Here is a 15,500-nt window from a genome sequence, read left to right as displayed (position 1 = left end):
GGCCACACCCCCCACCTTTCCCCACCCCTTCCTTCTCCTTTGGTTTAAAGTGTTACCAGATGGCTCTGGTTCACTCTTTTGCTTGTAGCCCTGACAGGGGCAGGAGGAACCAAGGCTGTGTCCAGAACGCCTCAGTCCTGGGGTGACAGTGAAGGGGTCTTTGGGGAGTACTGACTCCCCTACAATCCCTTCTTCATTGGGACGATTGGCAACAACAATTGGGAAAATGAAGACGTTCTGGTAAGACCTCGACACTGGAAAGAGTGGTGGGGAGATGGCCAGGGGTGACAAGCTGAGAGGAGGTAAGGGGAGAGATGAGAGGAGAGAGACAGGAACAGAGATAGAAATAGAGAGAGACAGATGAGAAAGTGAGACATAAAAAAATAGCAAGCATGGGAGACAGAATAGAGAGACAGAGAAAGAGGGAAGGCAGCCACTGAAATGGAGAGGCAGAAAAACTAAGATGAAAGAAAACAGAGTCAAGGAAATAAACAAGGAGATAGGTAGAAATGGAGACAGTGAGGTAGAAAAAACAATGACTTAATGATTGTTTTAGAGTAGCAGCTGAAAATGTGAGAATTCATTAAATTTCTCAATAAGACTCCAAAGTCAAAATAAAAAAATAAACTATACTGAGATTTGATCACTTACATTAATTAGGTTTTTACCATGTTTAAAAATACTAAAGTAGTCCCCAGCTGGAGGGACTTCTGTATGAGTCATTTTCTTTTCTCCTTTTCAGGAAAATTTCAGTTTTCTTCTTTGTATGCGGTTTCCTGGAACCCTGTGCATCTGCAACTGCCGTCAAGCGTCGCCCAAGTAAGGGCCACAGTGTCTAGATTTTGAAATATCACTTGTTCCCGGAAGGGATCAGGCAGGGCGGTGGCTAAGTGAGGACTGAGTGAGGCACCCATAGTCCCTCATACCCTCTCTCCAATTCTGCTTTGGCCATGGGTACTCTTTGGGTTTTCTGTGGTAAATGCTGGGTATAAAGCAGAAGTCGTGCTGTGATCAAAGTTGGCAGGAAAGCCAGTTTGTTCAGATGGCTAGGTGGATGGACGGATGGATGGATGGATGGATGGATAGATAGATGTATAGAAGCCATTAAACTGGGGTCACAGGGGGATTTGTTTGATGTACTGGGATGCCTGGGCCAAAGCTTTGCAGCTGTAAGATGCTTTTTCGAAGTGTAGGAAGTTTCTACCATCAGGCAAGTCTCAGGGTGCAAGGGTTGTATAGTTACAAAAGGCCTTCTGTGGTCGTGAAAAACACTCCTTCGCCACAACCCTCCACTTGTGTAAGGAGCACCCCATTTCATTCTAGGATTCCCCATCAAATTAAGTATTTAATCCTTTTCATTTTCTTCTTATTACTCTTCCTCATTTTAGGAAACTAGCAACAGTCTAGTTGGGACCCTTATTTGATCTCTTAGAATGAGCTTCTGAAATTAAATGTGTTCTCTATATTTTATTTAGGATCAGTGAACCAGAGACTACCAAATCCCTCCTCTAGTTAACAAAGTTTCCTAAGAACTTCCCTATCCAGAACTCTCATTGAACTGGCTCAGGCCGGCTCTGGATTCTCTTGGGAATTCTAAAGTTTGTGGTTTTTAAGGAATATTTTCTAGCCCAAACCACCAGAAGTTTTCCAAACAGGCCTCTGACACTGTGCCATTCAGAACGCTGTGCAGCTCCACGTCCAAAAGGAACAAATTCCTAACTTCCCCCAAAGGAGCATTTTCCCAGCACAAATTATTAAAGCACCTTTGTGCCTTGCTTCCCTTCCAGGATGAGTCTAAATGAATGAGTTATAATCACAGTCATAGCGTTAAAACCAAACACACTACTTACAAGCAAGCTGCTTGGTATAATATACTGTAGTGCTTTAAATAATTGCTCAGCTATTATTATTATTGACACATTCCCCATGATCCCAGTAAGAGGTGAGGTAGGATGACATGTGATCTCTTTTGCAGGATTTCCTATCAATTCAGTTCCTAATGGTGAAAATGAGCTCTGTCCAAAAGTGAGAATTGGCCAAGATGATTTACCAGGTGAGTAGCAATGTTTATATTGAAAATGCATGCTTTCTGTAAACCTGTCTAAAATATTATTTTATTTGGGTAGGCTGTGGAAAAGGACAAAACCAATCTCAATGTGGACTTTTAATTTTTTGTTCCCTTTTTATAGGGTTTGACTTGATTTCTCAGTTCCAGGTAGATAAAGCAGCATCTAGAAGAGCTATACAAAGGATAGTGGGATCAACTGCTTTGCAAGTGGCTTACAAATTGGGAAATAATGTAGACTTCAGGATTCCAACCAGGTAATATTAAAAAAAATTAATCTAATCATCTGCCTCAAATGCATTTAAAAATATATATTTGTATTGATTTCAGAGAGGAAGGGAGAGGGAGAGAGAGATAGAAGCATCAACAATGAGAGAGAATCATTTATAAGCTGCCTCCTGGAGGCCCCCTAATGGAGATCAAGCCTGCAACCTGGGCATGTGGCCTTGGCTGGAATCGAACCTGGGACCTTTCAGTCTGCAGGCCGAGGCTCTATCCACTGAGCCAAACCAGCTAGGGCCCTCCAATGCATTTTTTAAAATAAAAAGCTAGCCAATGTTAGAGAACTTTCTTGCTCAATGTTTCTTGAATTATGATTTTATTTAAATATGAAGGAATTATTTACCTATCTTCAGTGCCTAAATATATGAAGGCCTTTCATGTTTTCAGTATGTAATTTCCCATTCCAGGGGCGAGCGTTGGGGGTGGAGGTGGATCACCGAGACTATTATTGATTCAGGACAAGCTCTTATTACTCAATGCACTGTTTTTCTATAATTTGTCTGGTTTTGACTGAATGAAGCCTCTGTGAAAAGTGCCAGAGGTTAAGCATAAATTTAACTAGGAGCCCCGGAGTGGTTAGAGGACTCACAATGGTGCTGTTCAAACGTCCTGGTGCTGAAATGGAAACACACAGGCAGTGCTTGGCTCCTGGCAGGAACCAAAGTAGATCTAAGGCCCTGAAGGAGTAGCTCAGTTGGTTAGACATAATTCTGATATACCAACGTTGTGGCTTCAATCCCTGGCCAGGGGAAATACAAGAATAAACCAATGAATGCATAAATAAGTAGAACAACAATTCAGTGTTTTTCTCTCTGTCTGAAAATCAATTTAAAAAAAATCAAAACGAAAGCAATGATACCCAGAACAATGGTAGTGATAATAATAATAAAAAAATCCCCCACTTCATTTATCTCTTTCTCTGGAACTCTTTTATCCTTCAAATCACTCATTACTGAGATGCTTTTGTGTCTATGTAAGTGTTGAGTCATCCCATTGTTATAAATGAGCTTTGGGGCTTTCAGTTCGATGTCACCTAGTACCTCATATGTGACTATTATGATTATGTCTCAGTGCACTGAAAAAAAATTAAGATTCCTTTGGTAGATGAACAAGCAATTTAGGGCTTTGATAGAAATTATGGTGTAAAGGCAAATAATGATTAATTAAAACAGTAAAGAATATTATAGAAACTCTAAATGTTTATAATAATGAAAAATTTGGTCAAATTAGAATATTCTGACATAGTGCCAGATGCAGATAGAAATTTATGTTTTGAACATACTATATTTTTTAAAATAACTAGAGGCCCGGTGCATGAAAATTCATGTACTGGAGGAGGGTCCCTCAGCCCGACCTGCACCCTCTCACAGTCCAGGAGCCCTCAGGGGCAGGAGGCGACCGGGTGATCAGGGGAAGGTGATGCCTCCATCACACCTCTGCTGCTGCCACTGCCGGCAGCGTAAGCCTTGGCTGGCCCTGGTTACCTGAGCCTTGGGCTGGCCCTGGGCAACTGGGCAGCCGCCATCTGAGGCTTGCCTGAACCTCAGGCCAGCCCTGGGTGGCTGGGGGCTGAGGGCTGGTCCAGCTGCACCGCACGCCTGCCACCCTTCCCCCCACCCCCCCACGGGGCTGAAAGGACTGGGGGACTCTGGTGGGGCTGAGGGGACTGGGCGCTGCCATCTTGTGGCTATGGGTGCCACCATCTTTGTGACGGCATGGCAGTCAATTTGCATATTCCCTCTTTATTAGACAGGATAACAGTGTGCTGTATACATACTTTTGATAAATTTTCCAATTAACATTAAACCTCATCCTCATCACAACCCTGTGGTGAGGACATTATTATCCATATTTTATGGAGGAGGAAACTGAAGTTAGAGAGTTTAAGTTACTTGCATAAGGTCACAGGTTGGGAGGTGCTGGGAAGACTGAAACTGCAGGCAGAATGGCCCCAGAGGCTGTGCTTCTAGCCACGATTTGATACTGACCCTGGAAAACCATTCACATTTGGAAAGGTTAAAGGCATAATAACAGCAATTAAGCTTTTTCTCTTATATTTTCTTTTCATGCACAGACATGTTAGTTGTCCTCCTAAATAATTTTTTTAAATGTTCATATATTTTAACTTCTTTAATAAAATAGTAAAACATGACAAAACCCCCAATGCTGACTTAATTTTCTCTTCTACAATTTAAGGTACAATCTGGAGTATCACTGACTTTAAATTTATTTGATTTCATTTTTTTAAAAATATATTTTATTGATTTTTTACAGAGAGGAAGGGAGAGAGATAGAGAGTTAGAAACATCAATGAGAGAGAAACATCGATCAGCTGCCTCCTGCACATCTCCCACTGGGGATGTGCCCGCAACCCAGGTACAGGCCCTTGACCGGAATCAAACCTGGGACCTTTCAGTCTGCAGGCCGACGCTCTATCCACTGAGCCAAACCGGTTTTGGCACTGACTTTAAATTTAGAGATTGAAGGGCACACAGACTCCCTACCCTCTGTGCACCTTTTTTGTTGTTCCTCTCTAAGTGCCTAGAATTACTCCAAATACTTTTTAACAGGTCATAGTCAACGTCCCATATTCTCTATCTCCGTGACTCTCTGTATCCCCACAAATACTAAAAACTCTCGCTTTACTGGCAAGGCTTATTAAGTTGAAAAAAAGAAAGGACATAGGAAAAAAAAAAAGAAAGGATGAAGAAGGAAGTAGGAGAAAGAAATACAAAGAGAAGGAGGAGAGCCAAAGGCCTAAGATAGATGGAGTCCCAGATAGGTGATAAAGTCCATTCTTGGGCAAGTTACTTAGATAAACTTAGCTTCAGTGCCCTCAGACTGAAATGAGGAATAATAATAACTATGTCAAGACCACCAATGAGGAGCAAATGTAAATCGTGGAGAGGGTTTGAATAGAGCCCGGTACACAGTGGTAGTTGCCATAAGTGGTGGAGAGCACTAGAAGGAGAGAGTGTCTGCAGGTGCAAGTCTTTTCTCCTTAGTGAATGCTTTCTTTTCAAGCTGCCCTCCAAGTCCTAATCATTAAAAAACCAGGTGGCAAGAGAGGCAGAGGCTGGAATTGCTCTCAGATCCCACAGGGGGTAGACTGCCTTGGTGTAAAGGGAATTTCTATGCTGGAGAATATAGGCTCTGAGTGAGCAAAATAGAAACTTAGTAGTGGGAGGGAGAGGTGAATATAGCATTTGGGATGAATGAGATAGAGCCACAGATTATTCTTTTCAAATTTTTTTTGAAAGAGCATGAGACAGTATTTTGCTGTTTGCATTCTTTATTTTGGGCACTATAGTTTCTCATTCTCAACTCATACTTACAAACATGCCATGTTTGTTTGCCTTAACAAATACAATCTGTACCTTTTCTTTGGGTTAAGGTCATGAACAAATGTTTCAAGGTCTAAAGACTTCTTATCTTTTATTCAAACCCTTATGGTTCTCCTTTTAAGATACTCTGTGCAGATTGTAACATAATGAAATAAATGATTTATAGACCCAGTTTCTTTTAAATTATGTATGCTGTCAAGTTTACTTATCCATGTGCATAGCGTATTTGCAAGAACCGAATCTGAGGTGTTCAAAAAAAGACAGTGGGATTGACTGTCCTATAAATTAGTGAGGACTTCTAAAATGGTCTTAGGTCTATACAAATATATATATATTTCATTAATTTGAAACAAAGAAATTTTCTTTCATCATATTGACATACTATTTTAGCCTACTTTAAAATATTTAATAACATTATAATCTTGATTGTGTTTGTATATATAAGCATGCGCAAATTATATATGTGTATATATGTATGTATATAATCTTAATGGACATAAAGATAGATAAATATTTTTGGTTTAACAGTATGTCTATAAATGAATTGTTCTAGCAAACTCACCACGACTCCATTTTTAAAAAGTTTTTGGCATTACATAACCAAGTTAGAAGTAAATGGGGACATCATGCCCTATGCTACTTTCAACATAATCCCTTTGCTCACGTAGCAGGAAAGATTGGGTGAAGCACAAATTGGGAGGGATTCTTCCCTTAACCTCATGTCTTTGCAAAAGAGTTGCTCAAGCAAGTTACCATGACTTCTAAATTCAAATCAAATACATTTGTATTTTTTTTTTCTGGGACTGATGAAATTCTACATCCTCGCTCAGTACATGTGTAAACACATAAATAGGTAACGTAGATTTTTAAAAAGCCTATAACAGTGGTTCTCAACCTTCTTAATGCCGTGACCCTTTAATACAGTTCCTCATGTTGTGGTGACCCCCAATTTCATTGTTACAAATTGAACATAATTAAAGCATAGTGATTAATCACAAAAACAATATATAATTATATATGTGTTATCTTATGGTCTTAGGTGACCCCTGTGAAAGAAAGGGTCGCTCAACCCCCAAAGGGGTCGCGACCCACAGGTTGAGAACCGCTGGCCTATAAGAAAAGTGCTTTAAGGAAGAGAAGAGGACAAAGCATTAGGATCTATCTTCCTTCTATAAAAACCTCAGACCTCAATAGTAACTGTCTTGGGCAAAAAAGAAAAACGAATTCTTTAAGCATCTAGTTAAATCCACATTATTAAGTGAAAATAATATTAAATAATCTATTTGTAACTTAAATGGATACTAGTCAAATTTCACCATTGAATAAATCTTTTTTTTTATTTTTTTATCTTGTTAATCCTCACCCGAGGATATTTTCCCATTGGTTTTAAAAGAGAGTGAAAGGGTGGGGGAGAGACATAGAAGAGACACATCAATTGATTGCCTACTGTAGGGCCTGGGGCTCCAAACTGAATCTTTTAAAAATGTACTTGTTAAAACCTCCTGCACACTTCACAGACATAAAAGATATTTAGTGAGCAGAATCGAACCTGGGACCCTTCAGTCCGTGGGCTGAGGCTTTATCCACTGAGCCAAACTGGTTAGGGCTGAATAAAACTTTTAAAACTTATCTTCCAGCTCCAAATTGAGGTCAGTTAAATGAAATGTAAAAACTTCTATGAGGTTTTATAATTATACAACAGGCAATATAGTATGTTGTCATTAATGAGTCTTAGTTTCTTTCCGAGAAGTTATTCTGGAATATGTATATTCTGAAAAATCTAAAGTTCAAGGGAAATATGACAATCAATATTAAAAAAATATCAAAATAGATGTGGTAGACCTTTTCATTCTGGGGGAATGTTTCTTATATACATGGTTTTTTCTTTAGCTCCAAATTGAATCTTTTAAAAATGTACTTGTTAAAACCTCCTGCATACTTCACAGACATAAAAGATATTTAGTGAGTTGAAAGGTTTGAAATAAGTAGAGTATACATTGCCAGAAATCATTTAAGAATGTGTACTGACAAAAAAATTCACCCAATATTATAAATAAGAGCCAGTTATTTTAGAAAAGAATATCTAAAAGAAGTACTTGGATGATAAAAGAGTTTTCAGATGAAAAGTTTCACATTTTTATAAAACTAACAAAGCAATGAAATTTGTTGACATAGTTGACCCATTTTATTGAAGGCTTGCAAAAATGTTTGCAATTAAGAGTTATATATTTGTTTATTGCTATTATTATAAGGGATGACAAAGTTTTATAATTAGAGTAAAAGTAAAAGTAAAGGCAGGAAATCTTAGCAAGTTGAGTTATTTTATGTATTGCTAAACATGCTTAGAACAGAGGAATTTTTTGGTTTAGAAATCCTTGACCCCAATAATATGTTTTAATGTAACTGGCAACAACACATATGCCAAGACAATAAATTTATGTTATGAATTTTAGTTTGCAACACATTAAATCAGCATCCATTTAGATATTTGTTTTTGCCTTTCTCTTTTTACTCCTCACAAGAAGGGGGCTACTATATATACCAGGAGTTTGACTTGGAGAGAGGTTATGTGGGACTTTGGGTCTTGGTCCATAACTGTTCTCAGAAATGTCAAATTTTATTATGTAGTTAGAAAAATTAATTGGCATCTATTTTTATTAGCATTTCTTCCTTACTTAGGAATATTTCTATACTCAGAAGGAAGAAGGTAGAAGGATAGAACCTTCAAGCCCTTGAAGGTGAAGTTTACATTTAATATGTCTTGATTTTTTAAAAATTTGGTCCTCAGGTTCTAGCAGTTGGTTCAACCGAAGATGATCCAGGTAGTTGTTGCAGCTACAGATCACAGTTCCCACACAGACTGGAGATGCCTTAGGGCCACTGATAGTCTTAGGCTGCCATTTAAAGCAATAAAGTAGCAATGATACAGATTCAGTTGTCAGATGGAGGAACAACTAGGTTGGAGCAGAGAATTAAGAACTGGTCACCTTTCCCTTGTCACACATCTAGTGACAAACAACAGCTGCTAATTTAACATCACACTTCGAACTCCCTGAAAATGAAAATCAGGCTCAGGGTGAAAGAATTATTCAAGTCTGCACAATTACTGATTTTCAAAATGCTTATATGGGTGTAGGATATAATCATGGAGGGAAATACCCAAGCAATGATGAAAATAGCAAATAATCCTAACATGTTATATTAAAATAAAAAAAATTAAAAGCTGCTTTAATTAAGTGGTCTCATAAACTAGCAGAGCTGGTTTGGATTCCAAATGATCTCTTCTTTCATATGTAGGGGAAATGGTGCCAAGAACTTTGTAAGAATGTGTTTCTTGGCTGAGATGAAATTGCTGAACAGTAGCTCTTTAGGCAGCATAAATAGGAATATTGTTGGGATTGTGTGGCATTGGGAACTCTCTTTAGCTTTGAGGGAGGGGTTTTTTTTTTAACGTGTGTTTTAGGATGGAGCATAAATGTACATGAATAATTGAACTTCTGTGAAGGCCTTTATGGACAGTCATGAAAGAACAAATAGCGCATCGTTTTCCACACTGTAGCTTTTCTGTAGAGCTAGAACCCAAAATAGCATAAGAGAAGATGGTAATATGCATGGGTACAGAAAACAAGATTTATGTTTACTGTTTTAAAATTTACGCAGGCATTTATATCCCGGTGGACTGCCTGAAGAATACTCCTTTTTAACTACTTTTCGGATGACTGGAAGCACACTTGAAAAGCACTGGAGCATTTGGCAGATTCAGGACTCCTCGGGGAAGGAGCAAGTTGGCGTGAAGATTAATGGCCAAACAAAATCTGTTGCATTTTCATACAAGGGACTGGATGGAAGTCTCCAGTCTGCAGCCTTTTCAAATTTGCCCTCCTTGTTTGACTCCCAGTGGCATAAGATTATGATTGGTGTCGAAAGGAGCAGTGCTACTCTTTTTGTTGACTGCAACAGGATTGAATCCTTGCCTATAAAGCCGAGAGGCCAAATCAATGTCGATGGCTTTGCTGTGCTGGGAAAACTTGTAGATAATCCTCAAGTTTCTGTTCCGGTAAGTATAAAATCATACACTATGGTAGATTAAGTCAAAGCCAGATTGCTAAAAATGAATACCTCAGAGATCTTTAGTGATCATCTGCATGTCTTAAACAATGAACAGTTACTCATCTTTTTTTATTCACTCAAGCACTTATTAGAAAAGCCCTCAGTACTATTTTGAGTATAGCATGTACCTGATAGAATGGGGATTCAGAGGAATTTAAGTAGATGGCTCCTGGTCTTAGGAGCTTAAAGTCTACTTGGAAGTTGCTACATGTCCACCTGGAGTACCCAGAATCCTTTGGAGGGGACTTAAAAGAAACCAATACTCATGTGGGACATATTGTGTATAAATAATTAATGCGAAGATTCAAAGTAAGGTTAAGATGAATGATGGATTCAGTTAGTCAAGAATTCCATGCTTCTTGAAAGCAATGAACCTTGAAGTGGAAGGATTTCAATTGGCAAAAGAAGAGGAGAAAGTGCATTCTAGCTTAGGGAAGAGCATTAAAGAAAAAAGAAGCAGAGAATAAGTAGACCACATTCAAAGATCTGAAGTGTGGTTGGTTTGAATGAAATGCATTTGAGAAAATGTGTGTGTGTGTGTGTGTGTGTGTGTGTGTGTGTGTGTGTGTCGTGGGGGGTGGGAGGGTGAGGGATACTAATTGCAGAATGTAGAAGATGTGGTTTGGAAGCCATATGGTGTCTGCTAAGCAAGAATAAAAATTGTATAGAGGACAAAATAATTGTTTATTCAGAAGTAGGTCTTGCATGGTGTATTATAAAAGTAAAGAATTTTAGAGCTCTCTTCATAATTTTATCATAGAATCCATGGATATAAAGATAAGAAATTATATAATGACACAATTGTGCCAACAAGTACCATATAATTCTGTCATTTTGAATTGTTAAACTCTCACTGAATAATTATTTAAAAAGATATTTTATAGCATTATGACACGAATTTAAACATATATATATATATATATATTAGGGGACAAGTGCTCTTTGGGGAAAACTAAAGAATTTATGGCTCAATAAAGAAATTATTGATGCCAATCTCTCTCTCTCTCTCTCTCTCTCTCTCTCTCTCTCTCTCTCTCTCAACTATTAAATTCTAGTTACCTAACTCATGTCATGGAATGTAGCAGCGGTGATACAATGATTTTGAATTGTTTCTCTGCCCTTCTCCAAAGGGAGGAAAAAGGTTATCAGACATCTCAGTAATGGAATAGTTCAAATAACTTATTTCCAAGGGAAGAATTGTGATTAGTGTGAAGGGTAGTGTGAAATTTCTATATTCTGTGATGGACAGGAAACAATTTGTAACTGCCACATTGCTGGTCTGGCTTGTAGACACTTGAGAAAGTATTTCTTCAATGAATGAGTTATCACACCTCAAGTGTGCTGGGTCAGAAAGCCCATGGGACCACTGTTGTGCCATTTTGAAAGTTAGGCAGTCTAATCTTTGCAGAGACACTGGAGTGCTTTTCAAACAACACTGAACTTCTGCAATACCAGGGATGAGGGGGAAAAAGACCTAAGGGGACTCCCTCACTGTGATGTCTATTGATCAAGTACTTGTAAAATTAATTTATTGATTCATTAGCCTTGAAAACAGTACAAGTAATTATAATTCTGAATCCTGTTGCTAGCATGCTATTAAATTACCTGGTTGCCAGAACAGTAAAGTCACAATGTTACTTCATCATATTACAGTACAGCCAATAATGTTATAGCTGTTTGTAAGTTTTCTGACAAGTCTGGTCTCACATCACCATGGAGACCAGTTAGGACCAGTTATCTTCTACTTTATTCTTTCAAGTTCAGGAAGGCAGCAAAGAACCTGGAGGCTGCTGTTACATTTTGCTGCTGGTTCACCAAGGAGTTTGTCAGTCAGTACAGTGTAGCCAATGTTAAAAGTACTTGAAACAGACCTGAACAATTGTTTCTTTTGTACTCACTTCTGACTCTCCCACAAGGAAACACAAGAGACTTAGTATATTAAGGGCATAAAAAATTCCATATTTGATGATATGGTGGTGGTGATGGTAGTGGCAAAAACTAAAATAGATCAGGGATATAGGCTGAAAAACTTTTACTTATAGTGACAATGTCAAATTCAAGCTCGTCACCAAAATGTATTCCTCTACTTTCACTCTGTTTAAGAAAAAGTAGAAATCTCTATTTAAGAAAAGCCCATTTATGCTTTAAAAAAACATTTTATTACCCTTAATATACCAATGTAATGTTTTCAAAATTCTTTCATTCCCATTAACTTATTTGATCCTTGAAATACTTTTATAAGTTAACAAGCACAGATAGGATTATCTCCATTTCTCAGTCGAAGAAGTAATCTCAAGCAGGTTTCTGAGTTTGCAAGACACAGGGTTAGGTATAAGATTTCTAATCTACCTCATTTTTCTGCTATGGCAACTAACTTTCCTCTGATAAAAAACAAAAATATGTGCAACTATATATCCTTCCTTATAAAACTCATCATTTTTATTTTGGAAGACATTTGTGATTTGCATAGATTTTTTTGAATTTACTTTGAAGGACAAACTTTTTTTTTTTTTTTTAAAGAAAGAACATGTCCTCAGAGATTAAACCTACTTGTTTATTTACTTAGTGAATGCGAATGTCATCATCTGCTTATATACTGGGTATACAAAGTTAATCGCAGCCTTTATATTCTTCCATCTATAGAGGGTGAGGAGTTGGTAAACAATGACAATATAACACAATAAGGACCATGATAGTCAATGGAAGCACATGCGAAAAACTCCTCACTCAGATTAGGGCAGGGAGGCTGAGCGTGGAATTCAAGGATGTTTCCTAAAGGAGATGATGTCTAAGAGGAACCCTGGGGATGAATCAGAGTTATCCAGAAGAAGATAAGGTCTGATATTCTAGGCAAAGGGACTCTCATTTGTGAATTCTCATGTTTACCAATTCTTCCCTTTTCAAACTTGATTAGTTTTCTACACCTCTCCTCGCTTTTCCAGACTAAGAATCAGGGGTCCTCAAACTACGGACCGCGGGCCACATGCAAATACAAATATTGTATTTGTTCCCGTTTTATTTTTTTACTTCAAAATAAGATATGTGCAGTGTGCATAGGAATTTGTTCATAGTTTTTTTTTTTAAAACTATAGTCTGGCCCTCCAACGGTCTGAGGGACAGTGAACTGGCCCCCTGTTTAGAAAGTTTGAGGACCCCTGCAGAATGGTCAAATACCCATACAAGTTCCCAGACAAAGCCCAGATGCCCACAAGTTGTCCCTTTGCCCTCTTTTATGTCCTATGATATCAGCAAATTTGGCTGAAACTGAAGTTGCTGACAATTACTGAAGATTAAGTGACTACATGTCCCTTAGAAGACTTAGAGAGTGATGAGTATTGGTATCCATCTATTCTGGGAGGTAGAAGTACCTTGATAGGGCACCCATTTCTCAATTTGCAGACAACAAATAGTATCACCATGTGAGAAATTTTAAATTAAAATGAAATGTGCCAATAGCATGAAAACAACAAGGAACAGTGTATTTTTCAATTTTCTTTCATGAAATTGGATTCATTCTAATCTTTGACACTGCATTAATTGAACACTTTTTTCAGGATCAAACAAAAGCAAATATTCCTTCTATAGGCAATTACAGATGTCAAGAGGTAGCCCTAGGAACTACTTAATAAAAAAGGCAATTGAAAACAACATTTGATGAAGCATCAATGCTAAACGACTCATTTATATTGTACTTGTTTGTGACTTTCCCCTATCTATTGTCTCTTTTGTCTCTTTCCCAGTCTTAAATTGGAAAAAGAAACCAATTTCAGGAGTTTTTCCTAAGGCTTGCAATACAGCCGCTCACGTGGTCTACAACTCAAACACCTTCTCATCCTTCATGGTTATTTAGTGGCCTCAGAGCATTTTATATTTTTCCCAATGTACTGCTGTAAGACATTGTTAGTTTTATTTTAAAGCAATAAATCCCATATTTCCTATTCTCCGCTGTGCCTATATTTTAGGATGGTGCCATTTATCCCACTGTAAAGCTCAGTTTCCTGGCAGCATATCATAAAAAACATGTTACTTTATGACAGGTTCTTTATTGTTTGTTGTCAGCATGATTGCCTGGGAGAGTTATTTGGTACAGCTCTATTAGAAAACAAAGTTAGCCTTTTTCCCTTTTCAGGGATGTACACTGGGGGTTTGGGCTTGTTTGAGGGAGGATAAAAGTTTATGTGGCATTACAAATCCTGTGCATATTCCAAATAAAACAATGCAGAACAGATAAGTGCTTTTAAAAGTATATTTCAAGTGTGTCACTCGATGTTATTTTTGTTAAATTAAGAGAAAATATGAAAGTAAATAGAAAGAATAAAATAAAAAACCCCACCCAAAAAAGCTGATGGAGGAGCTATCTATCCTTTTCTCTACTCCATAGAATTAAATCATACTAACCTCCAAATGTAAAAACAGGGTAAGTGTCATAGATGATAATATGGAAAAATCAATTAGGAAGTTGTGATTAATATTGTTTCTGGTATTTAAGAAACATTGCAGGAAAGTTATTCGTGATTTAGGACATGCATAATACCTACTATGCATAGCTAAACTATTAAGTTTGCTTATGAAATTGTTTTTGACAAGTACACCTTTTACAAATATGCTTTCACTTGGAAGTAATAAATAAATACAAAGAAATGGCAATGTTATTTGAACCATATTCATAGAAAATACTTTTTAAAACACTTTGATGAGACTTGATTGGAATACTTTTGAATGCTGACTGTGAAAACCATTTTTTTGGAGATAAAACCTAGCCTGCTGCATTGTAGACCATATAACAACATCAGCTGGATTTTCCACTAGGTGGCAATGAAAGGGGAAGAACACACAGTAAAAGAGATGCCAACATAGGAGAAGCCTGACTGGGGGAAAGGACTACAGATAACTAGAATAAAAAGAAAATAATGGTCGAACTTGTTTTTAATGGAAAATTGAAACAGCAAATATTTTTATTGGCCTTACCTGTGCCCATACTGTTGCTATTTTTTAAAAATCAGTGCTATTAGTTTTTCTATTTCTATTAAAATGTGTGTGGACTCAGGGCATAAAGAAATCTTTGTTATGTAGATTGGGTGACTAGAAAGCAAGAAGTTAAATCAGTGGTGGTTTTCCTTCTCTTGTTGATTTCTGCATGGTTAGTGGTTTTGGTTACAACGTGTTGGTGTCAATAGAATCATGGGCTCTCACAGCTGGAGGAAACTGAGTGCATCTAATCCAAACCTCTCAGTGTACAGGTGAGAAATTGAAACCCAGGCAGGGGAGGGGGCTTGCCCCAACTCTTCATCAAACCAGAGGAAAAATACAATTAATTCTTTTTTCACTATATTTCTTACCCACTGCTATGCATTCACTTATTAACACTAAACAACTGTTTATTAAATATCTGCTAAGTTATAGGCAGAAATTAAAGCTCAGATGGAGCTTACATTCATTCTGGGGAGAAGAGATGGACACAAATGAATAAATGAGTAAATGTATAGTATGCCAGGTGGTCACAAATGCTATGGCGAAAAATGAAGCAGGAAATTGTTGTGCCTGGAGAGAGGTCCTTATTGAGAAAATTTTTTCAGGAGAAACCTGAAAGAGTTAAGGGAATTAGCATGTGGATATCTCAGAAAGGAGAAATCAAGGAGTCGGGAACATAGAGTGAAAAGAGCTGGTGTTCGAGCTGTCTGTTATGTTTGAGGACAGCA

General features: G+C 37.7%; 1 protein-coding gene across 1 annotated transcript in view; it reads left to right on the top strand.

Moving 5' to 3' along the window:
- The first annotated feature begins 226 nt into the window (after positions 1-226).
- Positions 227-15,500, top strand: part of COL9A1 (collagen type IX alpha 1 chain) — a 92,021-nt gene continuing 76,747 nt past the window's right edge. The window contains exons 1-5 of the mRNA XM_023754314.1: positions 227-240; positions 743-819; positions 1,976-2,053; positions 2,190-2,322; positions 9,352-9,748. Coding sequence (XP_023610082.1) covers positions 227-240; positions 743-819; positions 1,976-2,053; positions 2,190-2,322; positions 9,352-9,748 — 699 coding nt within the window. The remainder of the gene's footprint in view (positions 241-742; positions 820-1,975; positions 2,054-2,189; positions 2,323-9,351; positions 9,749-15,500) is intronic.

This window comes from Myotis lucifugus, unplaced genomic scaffold (assembly GCF_000147115.1).
Source record: "Myotis lucifugus unplaced genomic scaffold, Myoluc2.0 scaffold_59, whole genome shotgun sequence".
Taxonomy (NCBI): Eukaryota; Metazoa; Chordata; class Mammalia; order Chiroptera; family Vespertilionidae; genus Myotis; species Myotis lucifugus.
This window is presented reverse-complemented; position numbering and strand designations above follow the sequence as displayed.